Raw genomic sequence first — 25,908 nt, 5'->3', positions numbered from 1 at the left:
TAAATCCATCATCCCACTCTGGAAGGTTACAGAGTCCCTTTTTAAAAAATAAGGCGTTGCACTACTTAAATTTAAGTTAAAAATATAACAAATTCTATGCAAGATTCTAGTTTAACAATTCCTGCTTGTATCATCTGTATTCATACATGCAAGATTTCCCAACTCATATTAGGGTAAAATATAATCAGTGTAATTTTAACAGAAAAGAGTCTACACATATTCGGTCTATGCAGAACTTAGCACATATCTAGACAAATTTCTTCAAGATCTTGCTAGCTCAAAGGCTTAATAATCTACCAAACAAAGATTTTTATTTTTTTATTTTTTTTTTACAAATGAGCTATTTTAGACCATTTCAAGATGCACTTCTGATTCTACCAATTTGAATCCATTTTTCTAGCAGTCAACATTTTTTCACTCATTATTCTGCCCTCCCTTTTGTTTCAAAAGTTAATTATGATTCACACTCAGTTGCAAATAGCACACAAGGTTTGTCGGATGATTTTTCAGCACTTTCCCAAAATTAGAAATATTCAATTAGTCAAAAATGTATCTTAAGTACATGTACAAGCATTTAAACTGCAGTACACCACACCTGCGTACCTTGTAAATAAGGCATCGTAATCAAAATTTTTAAAGCACATGCTCAGAATTGACAGACACGTCAATATTCTCCTCCAGTTGAAGAGCACTTTACTTTGATAAGCTTTCAAGTTACCGGTCCTACATTTAAACCCAGGCAAAAAGCATTCGTTGGTGGGACGTGTGTTGTATTACGAATGAAATGGAGCTGAGCTGCCGACTTAACCTTCCAGCCAGGAGAAATCAGAAATAAATATAAGCTCATCCCCATGGAGTGGAGGACAATCATCCTGCTGCACTTTACTAAGACATATGCAAAACCCCAAGTCTCTAGAACAAAAATAAAATCATCAGCATCAATCCTTTCCCCTTTCCAAAGCTACGCATGAAGCCACTGCCCAGTTCTTCATAACCAAAGCACCCCAAAATACTCCATTTGAACGCTCAAGAAGCAAGTTTGAAGTCTGTTCTAGCTGCAAGCCTGGCCCCCTCCACCACTGCTGATTTCTAGGCCAAATGCAGAGCATAGTACCTGGCAGCAGCATTTACAAAAAAGCTCAAGCCCAAGATCAGCGAGTTTTGGAGCAAAAAAAAGGAAAATCAAAATATTGAGACATCCTATAAATAAACATCACAGCTTGACCCACTTTCCTAACAGGGATAGAAATAATTTCTTTTATTTCCTGCCTGACATTCAAAAATTTCTAAGCTACTACGTATCAGCGTTACCTGCTGGGAAAATTGTTCCCTTAAAGGAAAAAAAAAAAAAACCAAAACAAAACATAAGTTAGAAAACAGCTTAGTGTGAAGGTTAACTTCCATTTGGTTCCGACCTGAAAAAGGATTTTGACGCAGATCCTCGGTGTATATCACTAAAACAGTAAAAATACATCCCAAGATCCAGATAGGGTTTTGTGAACCTACAGAATGACAGTCTCTAACATTTTAAAGCAGGTTTCTGGCTGAAGCGACACGGAGAAGGTCATGCAAAGAGCAGGGAATCAATAGTCAAAGAGGAATCCAGGCTGGAACATGTGTTTGGGGCAGCCTGGGTTTGTTTACATCGATCTGTTGCTGCAAGAGTTTTTACTGAATATTCACAGGAGCTCCTACACCCAATAAAATGCAACACGTGGCACAGTTTTTTCTTCTGCTTCTTGACACGAGTGACATATCCGTGTAGCATGTGACAGCTAAGCACCCAAAAAACAACTTGGAAGAAAATATTGTATTTATTAATGAAACAAATTTTCAGACATGATAGTAATCTAATTATACCTTGATAAACATGCTAATAAGGAAACTGTTCTCAAGGATGCCATGAGTAGTACAATTAATACAACATCCATAGCAGCCCTCATAAGCATCGAATATTAAACTTGAGAGAATGAGGAAAGTGTGGTCCCCTAGAAATAAAGTATATATGTTTATATCATGCAAGAACATCCTGTCTGCCCCAAAAATGTCCTTCTCCTCACATGTATTACTGTAAAGAATGAAAGGCATGTAAATATTACTCTGCTTTAAGGAGGGGACAGAGAAATCAACTGAGGGGAGATGGAGAAGTCCACAGGCACCAATAATCAGAATAACCCAATCTTTTCCATCAGTACAGTCTTCTAAAATCTGATTAAAATATTCCGGTTTTTGCCTCATTTCAGTGAATTCTGCTCCCAGACATATTTTCTCCAGCCACCATGAGCTCCCTTCCCTAATAGCCACTCCAGCACGCACACCTAGAAGATTACGAACGGTCATTCAACCAGGGACTACGACCGCTGGCTTACGGAGGTGAACCCAGCTCATCATTGATTTTTGACCGCAGAGCCTGGTTTTGTTTCCAGTTCTATTCCCTTCCCACCGAACATCTTTCAGCACCTGCAGAAGCAACTGGAGATGAACACCTACCTCCATACCATGAATAAGCAACACTTATCTTAAGATTACCAATATCCAAGAGAAAGAAAGATGGGAACAAAAAGCTCTCTTCTAATTTCTGGGTGTACAGGGACTTCTCATTTCCACATACATACTGGTACAGAATTGTCATCACCTTCCATAAACACTTAGTATATCAGTCCTTCTTCCCTCCCCTTACATTTTCCAGTTCAAGCCAGCTGTTCCTCTATACCATGAACTGTTGCGCTAAATTCTTAACCACAGTGAGAAAAAGAATGATTTGTAACCCCTTGCAGAAAAGCACGAGTGGTATTTTCCCCAAATGACTCATTTTTAATGAAAGCAATTTCACACCAAGTTGGAAAAAAAAAAGGAGCTAAATATTGAATACTTCAAGTATTTAATCAAGGCAGATGTACACAGTTAGCTTCCTTGAGAAGTTTCCCTTTGTTAAGCAGAACAAAACTCAAAAATAAAGAATAATCCAGATGACTCGAATTTAGGCAGGACTACATTTACATACTAAAAATGCAAATACCGAGCGCTCGTACGGCTACGTGTTCTCACTCCTCTTGTGCTTCTGCTGCAGCAGTATGTTGGGTTCATCTACTCGATACGCCCCCAAACACAGTCACACCGCTGCCGAAATAGGTTACGTACCAACATGAAAGTATCTGGCATTAAGATGGTAATCAAGGGGGAGGAAAAAAAAAAAGTATATTGAACTCTAAGGTTCCTCAAGAAATAATTTGCTATCAAACACAACTCTAGCACATCTATATATTTACACCAACCTGTATGTTTGAGTCAGCACCAGAAATGCTGACGCTTAAGAAGGTCGGTGCAATACAGCCATATGTTTGGTGAGCATAAAAATCCACCTATACAAACCCTCCAGTGCACAGACTTCTATTAGGGGAAGTTAAAGGGCTGGTGAAAATTCCTCTGAAAGAGTCAACAAATTTGGTTAACTCTATGAATGCTCTGCAAATCCCTCATTTAGTTGCCGCCATAAAGAAATACAGTTTTTGATACAATGCTGTTCGCGCCTATAAGATGTCACCTGTACCAGTTTACACCCACATACGCAGCCAGTATCTTAGCTTAGCGAATGGAAAAAATAGCCAGACTTCACATAGATTTGATTAAATCATTTTAATCCTTTAAATGAAAACTTTCTACTGCTGGCACAGATCGGTTCAACTACACTCAGCTTACTCCACTAGCTAGTCTAAGCTTTTCCACCGGCTTCTTGCAAGAATGAAGTAAACGCACGCCATTCCAACCACCACAATGTTTATTTAAGGGCCTGAGAAAATAAACCAAATGTCAAGACATCCAGTAACTCAACAGCTCTGAAGTCAAGGAGGTGAAGAGTTGCAGTGATTTTCAAATACCGGAGTGTGTTTGTCAGCCTCACTGCGACCAGCAAGTATAAATCCCTTAGGAAAAGGGGTGGGTTTAGACACTATAAACAGCTATGCTATATTAAATGCATCTGTACAATAAAATTTACAATCCGTATCACATACTTCCTAACCCACCAAGACCGATTCTTGGCTGTTAAAACACCAAGCCTTGATTCCTTACTGGAATGGAAGAAGCAGCAAGAAAACTCACTTTAAAAAAAAATAAATGCTTGCAAACAATAGACTTAAGTGCATTTTAATCAAGCAAAGACTATGAGAAACCATTTTATTTTTGGAATAAATGTTGAAAATTTGGAAACAATGCACTCTTTGGCACATAATACAGAATCTACGGTTTGTGTTAAAGCAGCCTTAGCAACAGACTCGCTACAATATCTTTATAATCCAAGATCTGTTAGCATTTCTTTATACAATAAGTAGCTCTTGAGTGTTTGTCTATGAAATAGCTCGGCAGTGCAGGGAAGGTCACAACCGCCAGCCTACTGATTTCTCAGTTGCAGAGGCGGGTATGCATACATGTTGTTTTTTTCTCTTTTCTTGTAGTAAGGCAGCATCTAACGCACAGCTCCCTTGATAATCACTGCAGAGCAAAGAAATCCTCCCTTAAAGAAACAACCAACAAACCAAAACCCAAAACCACAACAGAAATCCAACAGAAACTATTTAACCAACAGTGGGGTGGAGTTGGGGTGGGCACTCCAGAGGGGCACGTCTGCAGAGCTTGCAGCCATCCAGCAAAGGGCCAAACTCACCGAGAGAAGGCGTAGCTGCAAAAATCACTGCTTCCTTCTCCACGTTTGCCATATGCACCTTTCCCATTGCCTCCAAAATGACTTAGAAAGGAGTTATTCTTGGACAGTAGCAGGAAAAAAAATGAAATTCCATCTGCTCCCAACAGATTTGTAACAACAAAAACAAAGACGGAGGATCAACGTTACTTATGCAAAGTTTTGATATAACCCCTCACTTCACTACCAAGCTGAGCATGATTTACAGGCCACCTCTGAACTAACCGTCTCTAAAAAAAAATCCCACCTTCTTATTTAGGATTCAGTCATCATGAATTCTTTCCTCACTCCAGTAACATCCATAGGAAAAGCACGTTTGCACTAAAGGAATTTTGCACAAAATTCACATTAGTTTATTAAGAAAAGGAGGAAAGGAAAAGATTTGGCTTCGTTCCAGTTTCCCAGTTCGCTTCTTAGGCTTTCATTTAGTTATCTCTATTCATAAATGAGCTATCTTAAAACATTATTTACAAGAGAAACACCGACCACCTACGGTAAGCACCCTTAAGCCCTATAAGAAGTTCATTCCTGCTTTAAAATTGCTGAAATTAAGACGTGATACTCGGATGCACCCTATCAGGAAGGATTAGCAGAACCACTTACGCGGAGTCCTCCTGAGCAGAAAGCAATAACCCACTTCAGCGTCGAGTGCTTCCCTCCAGCACGTTCAAACACTGCTGCATTGTCCGCCCGGCCGCGCTCTGCCTTCGTGGGAAGGATCTGGAGGTGTTGATGTGACTTGTGCATCTGACAAGGCTGTTTTCCTCTTGACTGTACTTTTATTCCCGGCCCAAAGCATCTCTCTGCCGTGCTGTCGGGCTGATGAATGCGCACAGCCACAGCATTGAGGGCAATCTTAGTGTCTTAGTACTCATTTCTGCTATTTAACACAATAAATACCAAACTTCAGGTTATTAATAGGAGGAAATTTCAAGCTGAATGCTTCCCAGACCTAACCACAGATTTATCAATGCATCACACGGTCAGTAACTTCCTCTCATCTCCTGTGCTTTAAATTAATCTGTCAGAGAAAATTTATAGAACAAGGAATAAGAGGTGAAGCAATGATGGTAATAAATTCCTCTCTGACACATGAAAAATACAAAGGTACCAGTCACTGGACCAACAGTTTTCAGGAACCATTTTGTTCTTATGCTAAAATTCTCTATGCAAAGGTATAAATAAAAACTCATGCTGCTGGTGTCTTTTTCGGTTTAAAGGCAGCCAGACACATTGAATAGACTTTCAGCCACCACTGACACAGTGGAGAAGTTTCACAGTGGACTCTACGGACTTCTTTTAACTCTGAGCTTCAAAAGATTCGCATGCAGCAGTTTCGAAGACAAAGAAAATGTAAAAAAATGACAGTTGTACAATGTTTCCTCAAATCTTAAAACACACGTCCGATTTCAGAGCCCGTTCAAGCATCCCAAGTACCAAAACCACAGAGCACTTGGGTGGGTGGGGATCCCACAGCCCAGGTCATGTCAGAGCCCTTTTCTACTTGAATACACACAGCTGCAATCTCAAAAAGCAAACGTGATTCACAGGAAAGCAGAGAGAAAGGTGGTACCCAGCTCTCAGGAGCATCACCGGCCGGGATGAGCTCTGGGATGAAGGAGAGCTGTCATGGCAGACAAGGATGGAGACCCAACTTGTTTTTCCCTTTCATCCCGCCTGCAGAAACAGATGCTTTCTTGCCTGCCAAGAGCTCTGCGGTACTATTTTGAGCTTTTTGCATCTCGTTATTTAATTTACTTATTAACGCCTAGTTCGGGAAAAGGGAGACAAAACTTGCTCAAAGCATATGGGTTTTATTTAGATTAAGCCAGGCTGCTCAAACTGGCTCGTAGTCAAATCGTTCCACTAATTACAATCCCTATTTTAGAGAAAGTGGAAGTATTCAGCTAGACTCTCCAGCTGCATACCCCTTTGCTTAGGGGTTGCGTTTCTCATCTCAGCAAGCTTAACGAGCAGAGTTTGAAGCATCCGACAATTCTCAAACCATGAAATAGCATTCCCCAGGACATAAGTCGCCTTAAATTTTAGCTGTAAAATTAAAGCACATTAACTGCTCACCATTAGTTAAATATTACAGGTGAGAAAGCTACAGCTGCCCTAGGTACAGCATGCCCTAGCACTGCCACCCATTCCAAATGAAGGTTAATGGGCAATAACACCACAAAACCAGTAAGGATCAGCAGCATTTAAACACCCGCCATCAACTACATAACAAGTTACATAATGATTTTCTTTTTCTCACCCCCCCCCCCCCCCCCCCCCACGACTGTCTGAAAGGCCAGCTATTTTAAAGGCAGAAAACACAAAAACTGATAAATACTGAACGCTCAGCAATTTTAAGAGCTGTGCCATTAATTTAAAAGCTTAACTTGAGCCATGATTTTCTGCTCTTGTGTGGTCAACAGTTTTAATGCAGAATCCAAAAGTGTTTCATGAACAGCAAACATACAAAATCCTTGAAGGCAGACAGGGCTCTTTGGCCAAAGACAATCATTAAACTAAACTATCCAACACGGACGGGACCTTTCACAACAGCTCATTTTAATGTCAGAGAGCAAACAGGACGTTTTTACAGAGCTCATACAGAATTTGCGACTTAAACATAGCAGAGTTTGCTGTTGCTTCCAAACCCAAATGAATTTAGTTACTATTTGCATGACAGGTTTATTACCTCAGTGAGACAGAGGATTTCATATGGTTAATGTTGTTTGGCATAATGATCAATAAGTAATTCATGCACAGAGAGCGAGTAATGAAAGTCACAGCTGATTCATTTATTACAGGTTTGGTTCAGAGCTGTCTTTTGCCTGTGATCCTCACCGCTCTATATTGAACTGAAAAGCAGACCTTTTCCCATGGCTCTTTGTCCTCTTTTCTCTGGAGACAGAATTATTTCTACATGAGCAGTGCGGGGACTTGTCAACAAGCATATATTGCTCTGCCAAACGAGACTTAATACTCCAAAAACCTCATCCAGCCACTAATTTGCTCCACAGCGTTTAGTATATTGCCTACCCCGGTCACATTTCCACATTTGCCAAACACGGGTGCATTGGCAAAAGAGGAGTATTTTATGAAAGTCTTGGCGTAGTGAAGAGTTACATAAAAATTACGTGCTAGTGCAAAACCTTTGCAAGGTTACTAACAATATCATTACAGATTTCTATTAAAAATAATCACTTTTTTGACCCTCATTTTTTTGACCCAATGAGGAAGGTTGCAACAAATGAAAAATCATTTATGTAAACAAAGCTAGGGAGAAAAAAAGAGTAATTTCCAAATATGCCTTGCTGAAGTTTTACATAAAAACTATAACATATATAATTGCTGTTGCACAGGTTCTACCATTCCTCATCAATAATATAACTTCCCACATGAGGTTTTAGTTGAATTTTCCAAATCATTAAAAGCTGAAATGAAGTTAATGTTTCAATCCTATGAGCACTTAAGCACATAAACTTTATCACATGAACAGTGACTCCATGTACCGTTGGGTCCATGACGCAAGTGACCAAAACTGGGAGAACATGATTTCCAGCAGAAAGCTGGAAACATAAAACCTTGCACTTCAAAAAAAAAAAAAAAAAAAAACCACAAAAATCAAACAAACAAAAAACACAAAGCAAACAAAAAACCCACAAAACAAAACAAAAAAAAACAACAAGCCCGAACATAACAATGTTGCAAGCAATGAAAAAACTGGACTTCCTGCAAATTAATTTTATATACAGAAGAGCATCTGAGACCTCTTGTGAGCCCTCGAAAGGTCAGGCTTCCTCAAACAGTGGTTTTGGGGTTAGTTTCAGCTCCGGACAAAAAGCACAGGGTGAGAACACCCAGCCTGCTCTACTGTCAGAAGTTCACCATGCCGAACAATGCTGAGCGATAACATAAACACGTTATTTTGCTTTCATTGTATCCATTCAAGGCCATTGTTCTATATTAAGAGTGTTACAGGCCTTCACACAACTTTTCACATAGTTAAATTTTAATGTATTTTTTCCATTTGGGAAAACACTGACATAGTAACGATCAGGAAACAAAGTATCTGTTATCTGCTCCCAGCCTAAGCTGTAGGCTGGGGAGCAATGTGTGTGGGGGAAGAAAAAAAAAAGACTTCTAATACAAATTAATAGGTTTTAAAAGGGAAGACTGCATGACGAAGTGTTCTGCAATTATTGGCTTCCAGTTTGTAATGCATCCGAGTAGATATCACTGGGTTGTACAGCGAGCGATGCACAGGATCGTCGAATGACTGGTGCCGAAGTGAACGATCAAACCCTCCGGATTAAACATCTGGACTTGTTTCATTTCAAAAATCATTATTTGTTCCATTTTTCCAAATTGCGGGAGGAGTGTTAAGATGCCTAGCAAAGTGCACCTTTGGTAATTGAAATAATAGTTTGTGTTTAGCACCCGTGAAGCATTGTTGAATGAAAACTACCCATTTCTTATGCTGATAAGAAATAGCTGCAGGCAAGAGCATTTGCTAATCAATAGACATAAAGAACTTAAGTACAAATGACAACCAGAGCCCTTAAAAATAAGAGCAGAAGAATCCTCTTCACTAACAGGTGATTAAAAGAAAAAACATCTGATCAGAGGGTGATGATATTACCCAGGAGATGCTCTTATCAGTGCTCTGAACCATAATATCATTTTCCCCTCCTTCTCCTCACTGCCTTTTTACTTTGTCTTTTGAAATGCATCATGCTGACAAATAACAACCATTCAAAGACCAATTACTGTTTCTGGGTCTTTTTTGTAGAACTTCATCTTAACAGGCTTTTTCTGTAAATTACCGCGAGCGCACCGCCACATTGCACAATGCTGTTTCATCCCCATTCTGTCATTTTACTCACCCTGCTTTTCCAGGATGATAGTGTGATCTCTGTATCCAGGCTCCCCAGTGACATCGTAAGTGATGTAATCAGTGCACATCTGTGCACTCTACCCAGGTCATGAATGAAAATATTATATCAGGTTCCAGCTCCAACTTCTTACCAAATACTCCCCTCTTAAACCCCTACCTGTTTAACACCACCTCAACTACTGCCCTTTGATACCTATAATTTGAGGAGCCCAATTAATTTTATGTCAATAGAAATGACAGAATGGAAGATCAACTTGGTTGTCAGCTTAGTCCGGTTTTCCTGGCTACCACACCAAAGGTGAAAAGTTCTTCATGTGTCACATAGCGTAGCCCAGCTTCTCTATTTCAATACTATTCTGGGTGACACTGGATCAAACGGGCTTCCAAAGTCCAGACAGTATTTATCTGTTACAGATGCCTTCATCCTAAACGATGCTTAAAGACATCCCCCCCACACATATGTAATTAGCACTCTTGCCAAAGATGCATTTTGTTTAAAATAGCGTCACTTACAAACGGCAAACCTACCTGGCAATTTCTGTCTGTCTCCAATGATTATTTCCTTTAATGTGCTCTAAAGCCTCATTTGCTCTCAAGGTCAGATTGATGGGTCTGTAGCTATACAGATCATCTTTCCCACGACGCCTTTTTTTTTTTCTTTTTTAAATAGACACTGCACTTCACTATTCCACAGTCCAAAGACTCAACTAATGTTACTTTCTGTGACCAGCTCTTCACCCTCACTATTTTTAAAACTGCTCTTAAAAGATTATGAGTACACCTGCCCAAGGGCAAAATTCAATTATAATTACATGGAGAAGAGATTTTAAAAGTGAATTAAGGATATAGAGGATATAACACAACTTCCAAAATCCCAACCAAAGCGTTAAGATAAAAAGAGCAGCAATGAAAAAGGCAGAAAATTTTATTTGAACCAGTGAACATGAATCCCATCGGTACAAATAATCAAGACAACATACAACATGGACTATTTTAAGGGGAACACAATCCAAATGTTATGACTAGGACTCCTACATACTCCCTCAGTACAAATAAGTAATACGATATGTATCCATATGTACCGTGCTCTCATTTCCAGTGCTCATGATGAGCTCTGCAGTTTAACAGTCAGCTTGGGAAGGGACTCTGCATTCTCCAGAACACTGGTGTGGAAAACAGCTCTCTAAGACCAGTTTTAGATTGACAGCCAAGACTCCGATTGGCATCAGAAGTCTGACAACACCCCAGCCTCAGTCTACAAGGGCTGCAAAGTACCTACTTGTACTGAACCAATTAGGCATCAAAGCACTTCACCAGTTCATGAATCAATCCTGTAATTCTATCCTGCATTAATTCACTTGGAGAGGGAAGAGTGGTACACCCTTCTGAATTGAAACTTCACCGAAAACACAAGGAAGAAGTCAAGGTATAAACCACGAGTGTGAAAACAAACAAATAAAAAACAAAACAACAAAAAACCACCAACCCAAACAGACCAACTGATCCACAGCAATTTCCTTTCCCAATTTTAAATCCTGTTGCAATTTCCTGCCATGAGTTTGCTATTGACACGACCGGGAAGCAAAGATGGCAGAGAAGCACGCTGTACTCTCTTTGGATTCATCTGCACATGCTAAGCTCCTGCAGAAATATTTCTGGAGACAACCTGGAATAAGGCTGAAGGTGCCATATTGACATCACCTAACTCCAGTCACCTAAAATACTCGGTGCCTACGTTAGCATGGTCATCTCCCATGCAGTCTATGGATGGTGTTCCTCGAAAGACAACTCGTAACAACATTTTACTTACATTTTTAGATCCCAAGCAGGGTTTAATTTCAAAATACCACACAATTCGGGTTTAGTTTACGTGTAAGTAAATGTCTCGAGCAGTATCAGTGCCAGAAAATGTGTCTGCAAGATATTTTATCGTATAATCAGTAAGACCTTTGCTAACAAGATTAGGATGAGATAACACATAATATACCTCACGTGATATATATCAAAACTACTTTGCACAACTATTTCACATGGCTGACCTGGTCTTCCTTCCTCCTTAGCTCCATCACTTAAACAGGATATTACATATTAACGAACACCAAGTGACCTGCACAATAATTATTTTAATTCCACACCTAGGTAATTGTCCAGCTTCACCTACACAACAAGTGTTTTACATGTAAGAAGCACGGACGTAACTGCCATAAGAACACCCCAACAAGAAAATTCAGAAACTTACCACTCCTACTAGTTTCACTGCACGCAGAAGTTACAGCAACACAAAACTAATTGGGGCTAATTTTTTCCAGAGTTTGTTTTTAAAGACTTTGTCTGTATATTCAAGAGCTAACAATGAACACGTACAACCAAAGGAAAAAGCTTACAACAACGCTCTTAGCTACAGAGTGATTTCCACTCTATGTCACTAGCAGAAAGGAGAACCTCTGTCAAAATGCCAGACAGCCACTGTAGAGAAAGATATATATGTTTGTGTACATATATTTAACCCCATTAAAATTATAGCTATCGGGGGGGTTATTTAATTGGAGATTATAGGGAAAGCATCTCGTGCCAAATCACAGTCTTGACCTGCAGTTAATCTTTAGCCCATCACAAGCCCATCAACAGCCCAGACTCCCAAAGGGCGTCTGACGCCCAGGCTGTTCATTAGGCAGGGAACCTTGTACTACACTTATCACATATGTAAATTAGGAGAACTTAAAAATTTTCCACAATACTTTCTGGTCTCGAAATGAGTGTGTTTTCTTCTTCAGATATGATAGATACCACAGAAACCATTCATAGTGGTTTATCTTGTCCCATATCGATGCACAGTGGCCTTAATCCACCTACTCTTAAATTTTCAGTGTGAATTTGTTGCTTCAGGCCACACCACTCACAAAATCGTTATGCTGTAAAACACTACAGGAATCAGCAATTCCAGTTGTGTCTACAGCATCCTATAAGTCTTCCTAGACCTGAACAGTTAGATGTCCTTCAGTGCATGACAGGAGTTCACCTATTATTTGATTTTGCTACAGAAAAGCAAGACAGCCTTGATGCCCAAAGAGGACCCCACGAAGCCCAGCCGTGAAGTGCTCAGGCTTTTGCAAATTTGCTGATGTCCGTGAGTCCATCAGAACTTTAAATCAACAGGAAATGTATAAAAAATTAAAGTGTTAACAGGAGTCAATGGACACATAACACGGTTGTCTCCTACAGAATTTCTTCTTCAAATCCACAGGTAAAAGCGAGGAATCCCTTTCCAAGAGCTACCTTCTCCTGCTCTCCAGCCTCAATAGAGGAAAAAATAAATCTCTTTTTCAAGTACTGCTACAGAATCAGGGTCTGTGGAGAAGAGAGGGAAGCTCACTCCGAACTACTGTTTCCAAACTGCAGTGAGTCTGCAAAGCAACAGGGCAGAGCATCCTTCCCTCCTCCTCACACATGGTGTGAAGAGAAGATCTCAAATCCTTCTTCAAGAGATTACAGGAACACAGCTCCTTCCTGGAAGGCTGCATAAGGCCTGCACGTGGAGAAAGATCTAGGGACTGAGAAGGAACACAAAGAAGAAGATGGGAACAGCAAAAGTATTTGGATCACAGCAGTTGCGTGTGCCCCTCGTCCCACCGCACAGCCTATGTTTTTGCCCCAGAACAAGACGCATGAAGTTACATCAACCTACAAAAAAAAAAAAAAAAAAAAAAAAAAAAAAAAAAAAAGGAAAACCTCCCTCCACCTTCCCTGGGAGAACCTCCAGCCCAGACATAGTGACTTGCTCTGGAGAACACTGCTTGTTCTCCAGCACAGCAGGTCTGCGGGCCAGCATCACCAGCAGTCCGCCTCCTGCAAGATCTCACCAGCTCTGGTGAACCTCGTGGTAAAATACGGCTTACCATGATTCACTGCTTGAGGAGACCAAGTGTTTAATTTTATAGAGGGTAAGCCTCTACACCTTCATGGCTGCACTCACATTTCACCACGTTTCTGTCCTAGCTGCCTTGACATTCTGAAAGATCAGTGGGGTTTAGGAGGCCGGGAGTACGGCAATGAATGTCTTCTTCAGCACGATGCCTTATCTCATGCATACTCCCTTACATGCCCATCTTGTATTGAAAATGAGCAAACCTCAGGTACGAAAGATATTCTGATACCTTGACCAGCTTTGATCAGATAACACGATTTTCGCATAGAGATTTTTTTTTTTCCTTTCAATTCCATGTGACAAGCTCCTGTCAGCACTGAATAGAGAAATTAAGATCACATTTAAACTTCATCACTTTTAACACACAATATCCTTTTTCATAAGCCTCACTGAAGATGATTTAGGCATATTTATAGTAACATTAACCACATTTCTTCTGTAGGACAGTATTATTCTCAGAATAGTCAAGCTGGATACCAGTTGCCTTGCAAAACTGCCATTAAAATATACTTCTAAACCTCCAAATTCCTGTGTAAATAGCGTCATCATCAGAACTTCTTTAAAACACATAAATAACTTGTCCTTGTTTCATAGATAAGGAAACCGAACTAAGAAGATAAGATGATGAACTGTACTTCTGTTTGATTCCTGAAGTTGTGTGGTTATTTATTCTCAGGGGAATCACATCCAATGAATGCTAAGGCTACACCCCAAACTTTTTCAAAGTAAAAAACACAGATTAAACGATATGGTAGCACTTAAGAGTTTTGGCAGAACAGAAGGGGTTGCAGGAAGCAACGCTGGCTGTGATACCATCATTTTCTTTCAGTGGAGACACTCCCACAACTTATAGCAATACAAAACCCAAGTATCTTTGCTTAAAAAGACATTAACGGGAAATGTGGACAAAGAAGTAAAGCTGCTCTCTACCTCCGAGCTACCAGAACACACCACACCTCCCTCCCAGCTAGCATTATGCAAGGGGAACCCACATTTTCTTGGCCATAAGCCTTGTTACAGTTCACGGTAACCAAAGCCCTGCAGAGATTTTCAATTTGTGCAGCCATTCACCATCCCTCAAGCCCCAGGCTGCACAAGCACACCCCTACAGATCCCCCTCTCCCATTTAGCTCTGGTTCAAACCCCAAGTCCCAACGTGCCGTGTCTGCCAGCCGAGGACCCACGCAGCCATCCAGCGACGGGGCTTAAAAGTAAAACTGGAGAACAGAAACCAACCCGCTTCGGTCTCAACTTCAGGAACATTTCAGAAGAAATTATCCGCACGCTTTATAAAACCAACTGGCATGCCAACCTTGGAGAGTTCTTCATTTGTTCATTCCCTTCGCCTTTTCGGGACTGAAGTGCCCTTACTCCCTTTCTATTCTTCAGTGCCATTAGAAAAGGTGCAGGCTATAAAGTCACTACAGCTTTTCCAGCTGGATCACACATTCCTGTTTACCATCAGAAATCCAAATCCCCATCCTTTCACATTCAAACACCAGACCTGCACAGAAATGATTATTATGCCACTCGCATTAGAGAATTATGCACATATTGAGACAACATTTGCCTGCTGTCCCAGAAATCTTTAACAGTTCAGGTTACTGAGAATAGCTGCAAATGATCCAAGAATTACTATTTTAACATTATTATGTTTTACATAGGTCTTGGTTTTCTTTGGGCTCAGCATATAAATTCACATAACACAAGTTAATCTAATATCAGCAATATAAACCAGGAAAAAATATATATATATTTCAAACAACATTAGAATGGATGTTTTAGAAAAAATGTGCATAGGCGGGAAGTCAAGTTCTGTTTTTGACTTTGAACCACTTCAACACCTCCTCAAAATGATTCATACTCCAAAAGTTGAACAAGGGCATATTTAAACACCCATTACCATTCCTGAAATGAAAAACACTGACTTTAAAAAAATCACTGCAACCTGTGCTTGTGAGAAACAGACACCGACTGACCCAAATTTAAAGATCTGCCTGTTGTGTGTTTGAATGCAATAAATCAATCTTGTTAACAAAAGTGTACTAACCTACCTTCAAGCAAGCAGGCAGCAACTATAAATAAATGCATCTGGAAATACAGAGTGTATCTTGTATAACAATAAATTTAGTCCCAAATTTTTCAACAGAAAAAAAAGCAACTGACTGTACAATTATGCCTGTTCCTAATCTTCATTTGGGGGGGGGGGGGGGGGGGGCGGGAATCACAGGACCGGTGACCTCAACAGTAATTATTTCCCAGTATATTACTTGGAATTCAGTATTTTTCTTCCAGTGGACCAGCAACTTTCATGTCTGCTCACAGTTTGGATACAGTAGAATATTTTCTTCTAGCAGCACAGAATTTGTTGATGGGAAATAATGCAGGAGTTTTCCCTGATTTTTTTTTTTTTTTTCTTGTAACGCTTACGTGCCCAGTCAGCATTTCAGACCCACACAACTTTGCATCTCAGGTCCTGCAATGGCTAGAAATTTTTTTCTTGGCATCGCCTTTGCTGATTCCACACAAGATCAAAGCATGTAACAAAAGCAGACGTTGGAGATACTAAGCCCTGAAATAGCTATAAAATTCATGTGACGCTCTCTACTCTGCATTAATAGGGTATCGGTCGTGCAAATTAATCATTAAACAGGCAGGTGCACAACTTTGGCAGGAAACATGCTGCACATGGCTATAAAAAACCTTCACAAAGCCATCTTGAAAAGTTTATTTTATAATAACTCAAACATATTCTCAATCGTAACAAGCAACGAAATTCAAAAATTGTGCACAGGGTGAACCTCAATCATAGATTTTCTCCAGATAAGGCAATTACATGAAAAATATCTCACAACAGTGCTACATTATCAACACTTAGACCATTACAAAACTGTGAAAGGAAGGATATAATGACACATGCACAAAGACACTGGGGGAAAAAAAAAAAAAAACAAAACCCGCTCGATACACAGCTATACATTATACCAGCAGCAACTCACCAAAGCTAAATCCACTGAAGGTGTAATTTCTTTTTTCACAGCAATACTAATAATGGAAAAACAGCTGGGATTAAAACTACCACAGCTTTAAAAGCAGAGTAATTTTGAAGACACAGTTGTTCTTTCACTTTACAGTGAAATAATATTAAACCCAATGTAAATTTTCTGAACGGAAAAATAGTTCTCACCTTCTGTATTTGAGTTCATAAAAGGAGTTTACAAAAAAATGCTAATTCATCTATGCCAAGCTTCTTATACTTTGAGCAGACAAGCACCACCTTGGAGATGGGTATTAAATTTTCATGCAATACAAACACTGACTAATACGAAAGTCTTCAAAACGGAGTTTTCCTAATGTAGCCTTCCTTATTTTGCATCCTTTCAGATTACAGAAACTAGCAAAGAAAAAAACAAGGTTTCTGAAAAACAGGAAATAGAAAGAGAAGACAAATAACAGAAATTTTGGATCTTCACAGCTGTGTTCGTTCATCCTGCATTAATCTCTACAGAAAGCTGAGTGGCACTAGCTAATGGTAAAAGACATTACAGGTAATTTTCACCCAGAACAGGACACGTAACACTCTGTAACCGCACGAAGCAACAACCCCTATTTGAGTTTTTGTGACACGCAATAAGCACGCCCAAGATAAATGCTGTGTACAACAATGCTATTTCTTCTGCAGCTACAAGCTCTGCAGGCATGACAGGGAAAAAAAGGTAGTTTACAAGTTGGAAAACCCTTCGTTCAAATGCCCAGACCACCTCCACTAGCATGATCTCCCTTAAACCAGCTTAAGTGCACTTCTGCATTTTCAGAGAACTGAAAATTCTGTATCTGATTATACTGCAAGAAACCTGTTTTACTAAATTAAGCCACAACCAGCACCAGGAACCTTAACTAGATCCTGGGGTATGCTAGAAGTATTTCATACAACCCGATTTGGAGATTAGCTGCCCTTCTATAGCAGGAATATTGCTCAGCCAATCAATAAAACATTTAAACTCTTCTTCATCATGCAAGATGCACTGAGTCCATTATCAGCCCAAAACACTAACTCGGTTTTCTTTAAAACATTATTCTAAATATCCCCCACTATTCTGATGTACCAAATTTAGCTTATCAGATTTTCACATGAAGACTGTTCTGTGTGCAGTTAAGGTCTCTTACCAACCCTACTGACTTCACAACTCTACAATCAGGACAGAGCCCTTCCATTTTGAGAAAGAATCCCAATGATTTCGGGTTCTACAAGCCAAAACCGTGCCCCGAATTGTATGCAGGCAGCACATCCACCAAAACCTTCGCAGCAACCTGCGCCTTTATGAAATAAATATTTTAAGCAAAGGGAGGGAAGGGCATTAGTGACAGTCTGAAGTAGACTCCAAAGCAACTCCATGTGAATCAGCCACAAAGCAAGCAAGGGAACAAAAGCAAACATCATTACTGTTCAGTATTTCAGTGACTAAATGAGTATTTGATTCAAAGCCATGCACAAAAGCAAATTATCATCTCTGTTCTGTGCTGTAAAATTGATTATCAAATTTTCCAGCCCTGCTTTCAAGACACTGCAGTGGTTACACAGGCAGATATTAGCACATGGCTATACAAGAACAAAGTACTGTAGTAAAATTGTTGAGGTCCTTCTTAGGGTGAATTCCTGTTTGTAGCAGCCCACTCCTCCACCAAAACCACTTTACCTACAAAATCCCATCATTCTCAATCCCATCTTCTGCATTTTTTACTACATCTTTTCACTATGCTTTAGAAGATGTGACTTAAGAGCTCCTAAAGAACTACTTGCTGAGAACATTTTGAGTGCATGCAAAAAAGCAAAGCTCTACCAGATCAAGAAGCTAATTCCAAGCACTGTGCTTGGAACTTTAAATTGGAAAAAAATTCTTCAAGGAAACCGGCTGTTTAAGCAAAGAGCACCCAAGGGTATCCTAAATTAATGCAATAATACAACAGTTTGGTCAGCAGCAGCATTATCTCAATATAGAGAGGATTTTCAGCATGGATCTTCATAGACACTTACATTAGGCACAGTAAGCTCATGGTTTTAAATCTGATTGCTCATGAAAGCTTCAGAGGAACAAGCCGGGAAAGTGAAATCCATCACATGCATTCCAAATGTTATTTAACTTTATCAGGACACATGATAAAAGCATTGCTGGTCCTAGTTCTTTTGAAAGCTTAAAAAAAAAAAAGAAAAAAAAAAGCCGTTTCTGTGAAAACAGTGCTAAACCTCAGTCATTTGTTGATATTTCAATAGAAGCCATTTATGTTAAATGTAAATTGACTAAGATGGTAACGAACACCCGGTTGGACATGAACTTATTTTGGATCCATAACGAAAGAAGCAACTGAGGCTGTGAAATAACAGAAGAATCTAGAGCAGGGTCAGACAACTTCTGCTAAGCTGATTCAGGCAGCTACTCCCCAATATTCAAAGAGACACAGAGAAATGAAACGGGAATGTCTTACATGTTGACCAGTGCAGAAAAGGAGGCGATTGCAATCAAATCTGAGGCAGTGGTATGTTCCTGGAATCGGCAGGCAGAGGAACCTTGTCCTCTGCCGGCACTATTCCCAGAGGTCTCAACGCTCAGACGTGCTTAGCAGGAAGACAGCAGCTAGACACTACTTACTCCTCTCTCTCACAGGTTGAAATCATGAGCTGTTCAATAATTCCAATAACTAACGCTCCAACGGTGAAGACGTTTGAAGTGCATGAAGCAGACATGACAGGAAGGATCTAGCGTGCACTGCATTGTCTTACTGTTCTGAATTTTCAGCTATCGACTCCTTGCTATAAAGCAGACTGAAAAGTAATGATAAGAAGTGAGCTTATTGCAAACATTAACAAAACCTCACGCAAGTCAAATATTTATGCTGGCCGTTCAGTGCAAGGCAAAAAGTGTAGAACATCTCAGATATTTCAAAAATGTTGAATTATTTCCCAGATTACTTTTTGTTCTTGAGAGCCCTAGTAAAACATCGGACTGTCAAATAAAACAGTGAGAGTAACAATAAAATAGCGAGAATTCAGGTGAAATATTAGCCGTGAGTTTCTCTCTCAATTAACAGACCATTTAAACACACATAGAGATAGAAACATAGATATGCATATCTAGACAGATATACACACAAACCACCTAGCAAAATTATAAATCCAGAGTTGGAAATAATGCCTCCAAGACCTAAATAAAAGCATACAAAGGTTCTTTTTTCCCCAGTGTATTCTTTAAAATTGATAATGCTTAAGTATTTCCTACTTGAATAGCTTATTCTTTCATTACCCGTGCACAACACTTGAGCGAGCCTTTCACACAGCAACATGGAAGAGAAAATCATTTTAAAGCACGATAATGTACTAATGAAAAGAGAGAAGCAGAATGGGGATCAGGCACAAATGCAGCACCCAAATCTAATTTGAGCACTTAAACTGATTTGATTCAAATGGCCAGCATCCTTAGATACATAAGTAGTTTCCTGACTTTCCTAAAGCTTTAAACTGCCCGAGGTAGCTTTTTTAAGACAATGGTTTTGTATACTAGCTTTTGACCAAAAGTTCCCGGTTATTTAAGAATGGGAACTGTGATAGTTCTTTGCCAGCTAGCAACTCTCTTAGGTTATGATTTACCCAAATCTTCTAGAGATAAAATTCCTCTTCACCGTAATATTCTTTGGCCAAGGACACTGTATTACCACTGACTCCTTAATAACGTTCAATCAGCAGCCCATAACTGCCTCCATTAAATTAATAAAAAGGTAGTTTAAAAGATACACTCTAATCTTTTTTTTTCCCTCCAACTGTCACGTTGCCTTGTTAAGCACTGCTTAGCATTTTCAATCTCCCACTGCTAAAAAAAAAACAAAGTATTACCATGAAAGGAGAACCAGTGCCTTTACACACAAAAAACAGTTTTCTGGAATCATTTGATATTTCATTATACAGTCAAAAATATAGTCTGTTCACATTTTCAGCTACAATCATATATCAGATTGCCCATCAGTGTGCCTATATACACAATTCGCATACAATTACTGTCCCAGAAGCCAAGCGCTAACCTGAATTTGTTAGTCCACTCCTCTACCATCTCTGACAAATAAATCTATGTAAAACAGCGGTCATTTCTTAACCTGTGCTTTACCTCCCTCAGCAGCCCTTATCAGGCAGCCGGCTGAAACAATTCAATTAAAGCAGGAGAAGAGTTTGTGTCATCGAGCTACGGAAAGCGCTTTGAAGAGTCTGTGGTCTCAAAGCTTGCAGCATCCTTTTGACCGTACAACACCCAACGCTGGCAAGCTGGCTCTCGAGTTTGGCGCTCCTGAGCTCCCCCTGCTCGAAAACGTTACCTCCAGCGTGCTGCCGCCGCTCGCGCCTGGGAGATTTCTCGCCCTCCCCAGCAGACAGCCCGAGAGCAGTAGTCCTCTCCTGCCCGGATTAAGGCAGCTCGAAGCCACTGGCCTGCAGCAGACTCCAGCCAGCGCAGAAGCCCACTAGAGGTTTGTACAGAAATAGAAAACACAAGCGCATCAGGCACGTCCTATATTTTCTGTCTCGGCTTCCTGTAAAACCAAGATCTTGGTCTTTGAAGAACTCGAGTGGCTGGTTCCACATCTTAAAAAAAGAAAGTCACTTGAAGTCCTTCATAATTCAATCCTCTACAACCTCCTCCCCACCAAGAACGTGACGGATCTGTGCAAAGATCACTGTTTTCTCAGAAGCCATTCCCACAACCAGGAACAACCGCTAACAAAATCACATGCAGGTACATTTCTGCTACGCCTTTTTCTTTTTAAGAAGTCACAGCACACATGCTTAAAAAAAAGAAAACAAAAACCACACATCCGCATTAGAACAGTAACGCGCAGCACATAATCTCCCTTTTGTGGTTAGGGTGAAACAAGAAAGAAAATGGTCCACCCCAGGTTTGTTACCTATATGTCTAACTGCGGTCTAAATAAACACTTTTCCAATGAAGAAGGGAAATAGAATATTAGTGGACTGCAACGAAGCTGCGATGTTTGTTCTTCGCTGCCAACACGGGAAGGCGCGAGGGATTAGTAGGTCAGTGAAGCACAAGTTGTATCATGACAAACCCCAGTGCTCAACGTAAACAAAAAAGTCAAGGCCACAAATATAGTCATCATATACATCTAGATAAGGACAGGAAGATTAACATGCCAAATTTAATTACATCTCTCAGTCAGACAGATAAGCATGTGGAATATACCACACTTACAAAATAATTTTCCCCTACCCTTCTACTTTCCATTTGTACCTACAGCATCTAATAACATGTCAAGTCTTTTAAAGACAAGCTCTTGACAGCCATGCACCAAAAAGAAAAAAAACAAACCAACCCTGCAGTGCCATTTCTGACAGGAGACATGAGTAAACTCAAGGCATGTGAAAGTTGTAACTGCAAAGCTCTAAACACTGCTAAAAACACTTGTTTGCACTTTTCTCAGAGCTCAAAGTTTAAAACGATTACTGGAAACTTCAACTCACTAACAAATAAGCAAACAAATAGCTAAATAAAACACCTAGAGAGGAAAAACGTGCATTATATTTTCAGTTAAAATTTTAGACTGGAACTATATGTGAAAAAGAAACATGAAGCTTTATCAAAACAGATAAGGGGCTTAAAAAAAAAAAAAAGCAGCCATTGGCAGTGGATATATACCAATTCTTTTTTCACTCAGCAGCACCAGTTTTGCCACTTAGAAAAGCAGGCTCTGGCTTTATTCAAATCTAGCCCCCCTAAAATGGCCAATATCCTAAACTGCTTGAGGAAAGTAACAGGTAAGTGAGTTATTTCACAATGCCCTTTCTCAACTAGAAGAAAATTCTTACCATGACAGTGGCAAAAAACATTAAAAAGGGAGCTTTCGACTTCCAGGGCTTGCATAGCCTGCCATCATTTCCACACAAAACCCCTTTCAAATCAGCTGTAACACACACCCATCTACAGACTGTCAAAAAATACAAACAAAAAAATAGAAAACTAACTCCTAAACCACACAAAGTGTTGTTCCTCCATGAGTTTGGCTCATACAGACAGCTCCCTTTCCCCCAAATCTATGGCAAGCACCATCGAAAGGTGGTTGGTACCCTCCATAACGAGTTCCCCAAGAATGCAATCGCTGCCTAGAATAATCTTTCTTTTTTTCACTTCCTCCTTTTCCAAGAATCAGCTCTGCCCAGGGAATTCACCTAACACACGCAGACACACGCGCTAGCTCTCTCGCTGCCACAGCTGATAAAACCAAAGCAGATAACCATCTTACAGAAACCCCTTCCACTGAACACGTACGTATATACAGAGAAGCCGCGGTGCATTTTCCAGCCTATTCCCACAAAGATTTCCAATTTCTCATCCTATGGGATAGACTTTAGACGCACAACCCAACTGAGTCTCCCATCGCCACCAGAACTGGCCTGGGCGCTCCAGGCAATGCGCTTTCCAGTATCTGCACAGCCCGAAGATGACCTTCCTCCTGTGCAGACGCCCGTCATTCCCCACGCATAAATGCATGGCCTGGACAAGTGCAGAGCTGGGGGGGTCTCCATCCCCCCGCCCAGAATCACCCTTTAGCCTTTTTTCTCAATTAAAAAAAAAAAAAAAAAAGACCCTGCCCCTCCAGCTGCCCAGCTCTGTCTGGCCTTGTTCCCCAGCAAACCGGGGAGCTTCCTTCGACCAGGCTGTTATTCCCACCATCCCTCCCCAAAAGCCAGCACCACTCCTGCACGCCCTCCTCCGCCCCAAAAGCTGAGCCTCCCCACGTGCCAGCTACCCCCTTTAAGACGCTGCTTCTCAACCCCACGCACACCTCTCCCGAATTCACCCTCCACCAAAACCAACACCTGCTTACGCTACCTGCCAAGATGAGCTTGCTTAAACCCCCCCAAACACCCCTACTGCCTCCACCCAGCCCTAACACCCTCTTGCCCACCCTTCTCCTTCCACTCCAACCTGCTCCCAGCCAGACCCAGTCCCCCATTTGCACGTCAGACTTTCCCCCGTCTCTGCCCCCCACCCACGCTGTCCTCCAGCCCGGGGAACCCGCTCCCATCTGCCTCCGGTACCAGCCACCTCTACGCACAAACCAGGCCCCGTTCACCCACCGTCCTCCTGACTTCTACTTGTACAGCCCCCAAACCCACCCCTACTGCTCCCAATACGTTCTCCTACCCACCCCCTCCAAAGCTTTCCTTTCTCTCCAGACCTACTACGACGTAAACCCAGTTACTCAACGTAAACCCAGTTACTCGTCTTCACACCCCATCACCTCCCAGTCTCTGCCCTGCACAGCCCCTTGCACCCGCATTTACCCAGCACCCTACACACCCCCCCGACCCCCCCTGCTCCTACACAGCCACGGCCCCTTAAGCCCCACCAGTAGCCCCCAGTTACCCCTGTCTGACCCCAAAGACTGTCCCCTCAGAGGCACCTCTTGCCAGCATCAACACCCCGTACTCACCCACCGCTCCTTCCACGCCGACCGCTGCTCGCCGGGGCACCCACGTCCCGTTATTCCCCAACCAACCTCCCCCCATGCAGCCCCCCCCCCCCCCCCCAAACCTCTTACATCCCCTGTAGACCCCCCCCCAGACCTCCCCTTGGGGGCTCTGAGCCCATCACACCCACGCTGCTGTCCCCTTCTTGTCACCCCTCAAGCCCACTCCCCTTAAAACCACACTCCCCTAGACCTCTCCCCCCCCCCCCCCCGCACCCAAACCCCTGCTGTCGTCCCCCCCGGCTCCCACCCAAAACCCACCCCCAGGATCATCCCCTCACACCCCTCTTTCCCCTCAAACTTGCCGCTACACACTGACACCCAAACCCCCCTTTTACCCCCCCGAGACGCTCCCACTCACCCCTCACACCCACGCCCCCCCCCCCCCCCAATTCCCCCCAAACTCTCCCTTTGGGCACCTCGAACCAAAACCACCAAACCCCTCTTATCCTATATTCCCCCCCCCCCCCGGCCTGGCCCCTCACCCCCGCGGCCATATTGTCCCTAAACGTGTGTGTCCGTGTCTCCCCCCCCCCCCCCAACCCGGGACACCCACAGCCCCCATGTCCGTGTGTGTCCCCCCCCCCCCCCCACAAAGGAGGACTTACCGAAATCGCCCCCCGCAGTGCTGGCACTGGTCGCCCACCCAGCCGGGCTGGCACTCGCACTGCCCGCTGGCCGGTTGGCACCGCCCGCCGTTAGCGCACGGCTTGTCGCATTCCTTCGCCGCCACCTCTTCGGCGGCGGCAGCGGCGGCGGCGGCAGCGGCAGCGGCGGGCCCCAAGCCCGGTAAAGCCGGCATCAACAACAACAATAAAGCCAAAAGTAACCGCCGCGGTGGCGGCGGCGGTGGCGGCGGCGGCGATGATGATGATGATGGCGGCGGCGGTGTCGGTGGTGTCGGCCTTCCACCCCGCCAACCCGCTCCCCGCCGCGCCATCTGCCGCCGACGACGCCGACGACGGCGACGACTCCGTGAGGGGCGGGAGGGGGGCGGTGGCGGCGGCAGCGGCGGCGGGACGACGCGGACCATCCGCCGCGGCCGCCTCCCGGGGAACGATGGCCGGCGAGGCGGAGGGGGAGGAGACGGAGGGAGAGGAGGGGCGGGCGGGTTCCGCTGCTCCCGCTACGGTGGCCGAGCGGCGGCGAGGTGAGGTGGGCGGGGCGCCCCGTGACGTCACCCGCAAGCCCAGCCACTGCCGGCGGGGTTCTCCCCTCTTCTCCTCCTGCCAGCGAGTTGGGGGTGGGCGTAGAGCGGCCCCGTGGCGGGCGACTCTGGCACCCGAGGAGCATAGAGTGGGGAGGGCTTTGGGGTTTTTTTGTTGTTTGGTTTGTTGGGTTTTTTTAAATTAACCCCCCCCCGGGGTAATAGGGTCCACGGGGGGGTTGAACCCCAACCCCCAGGGCCTGCTATCCCCTCTCCAAAAAAAAAATTATGTCTCTAAATCAGCCGTGAGGAGCGGGGAGACCCCAGTGAGGGTGGCATTGAGGTGTGTGAGGCCTGGAGGCTGAAGGGGAAGGAAAAGGGGGAAAAAAACAAAACAAAAAGCCAAGTTTTAGTTTAAATTCTTGCTCTTGCTTCGTTTGCTTGCAGGGTCTTCCACCTGTAGCTCTGGGAGGGTGGCATTGAGGTGTGTGGGAGGCCTGGAGGCTGAAGGGGAAGGAAAAGGGGAAAAAAAAACCAAAATAAAAAGCCGAGTTTTAGTTTAAATTCTTGCTCTTGCTTCGTTCGCTTGCAGGGTCTTCCACCTGTAGCTCTGGGAGGGTGGCATTGAGGTGTGTGGGAGGCTCGGAGGCTGAAGGGGAAGGAAAAGAAGGGGAAAAAACCCAAAACAAAAAGCTGAGTTTTAGTTTAAATTCTCA

At 42.6% G+C, this 25,908-nt stretch overlaps 1 protein-coding gene across 3 annotated transcripts in view; it reads right to left on the bottom strand.

Moving 5' to 3' along the window:
* The window catches only part of ATRN (attractin), a 154,215-nt gene extending 129,097 nt beyond the window's left edge, over positions 1 to 25,118 (bottom strand). For all 3 annotated transcript variants that reach the window (XR_007504779.1, XR_007504780.1, XM_049792702.1), the window contains exon 1: positions 24,654 to 25,118. Coding sequence is in view for 1 of the 3 variants with exons in the window: in XM_049792702.1 (XP_049648659.1) it covers positions 24,654 to 25,078 (425 nt within the window). In the remaining 2 variants the exon portion in view is untranslated. The remainder of the gene's footprint in view (positions 1 to 24,653) is intronic.
* Positions 25,119 to 25,908: the final 790 nt, after the last annotated feature.

This window comes from Accipiter gentilis, chromosome 3 (assembly GCF_929443795.1).
Source record: "Accipiter gentilis chromosome 3, bAccGen1.1, whole genome shotgun sequence".
In the NCBI taxonomy this organism is placed as follows: Eukaryota; Metazoa; Chordata; class Aves; order Accipitriformes; family Accipitridae; genus Astur; species Astur gentilis.
The sequence above is the reverse complement of the archived record's forward strand: the minus strand, read 5'-3'. Positions and strand labels throughout refer to the sequence as shown.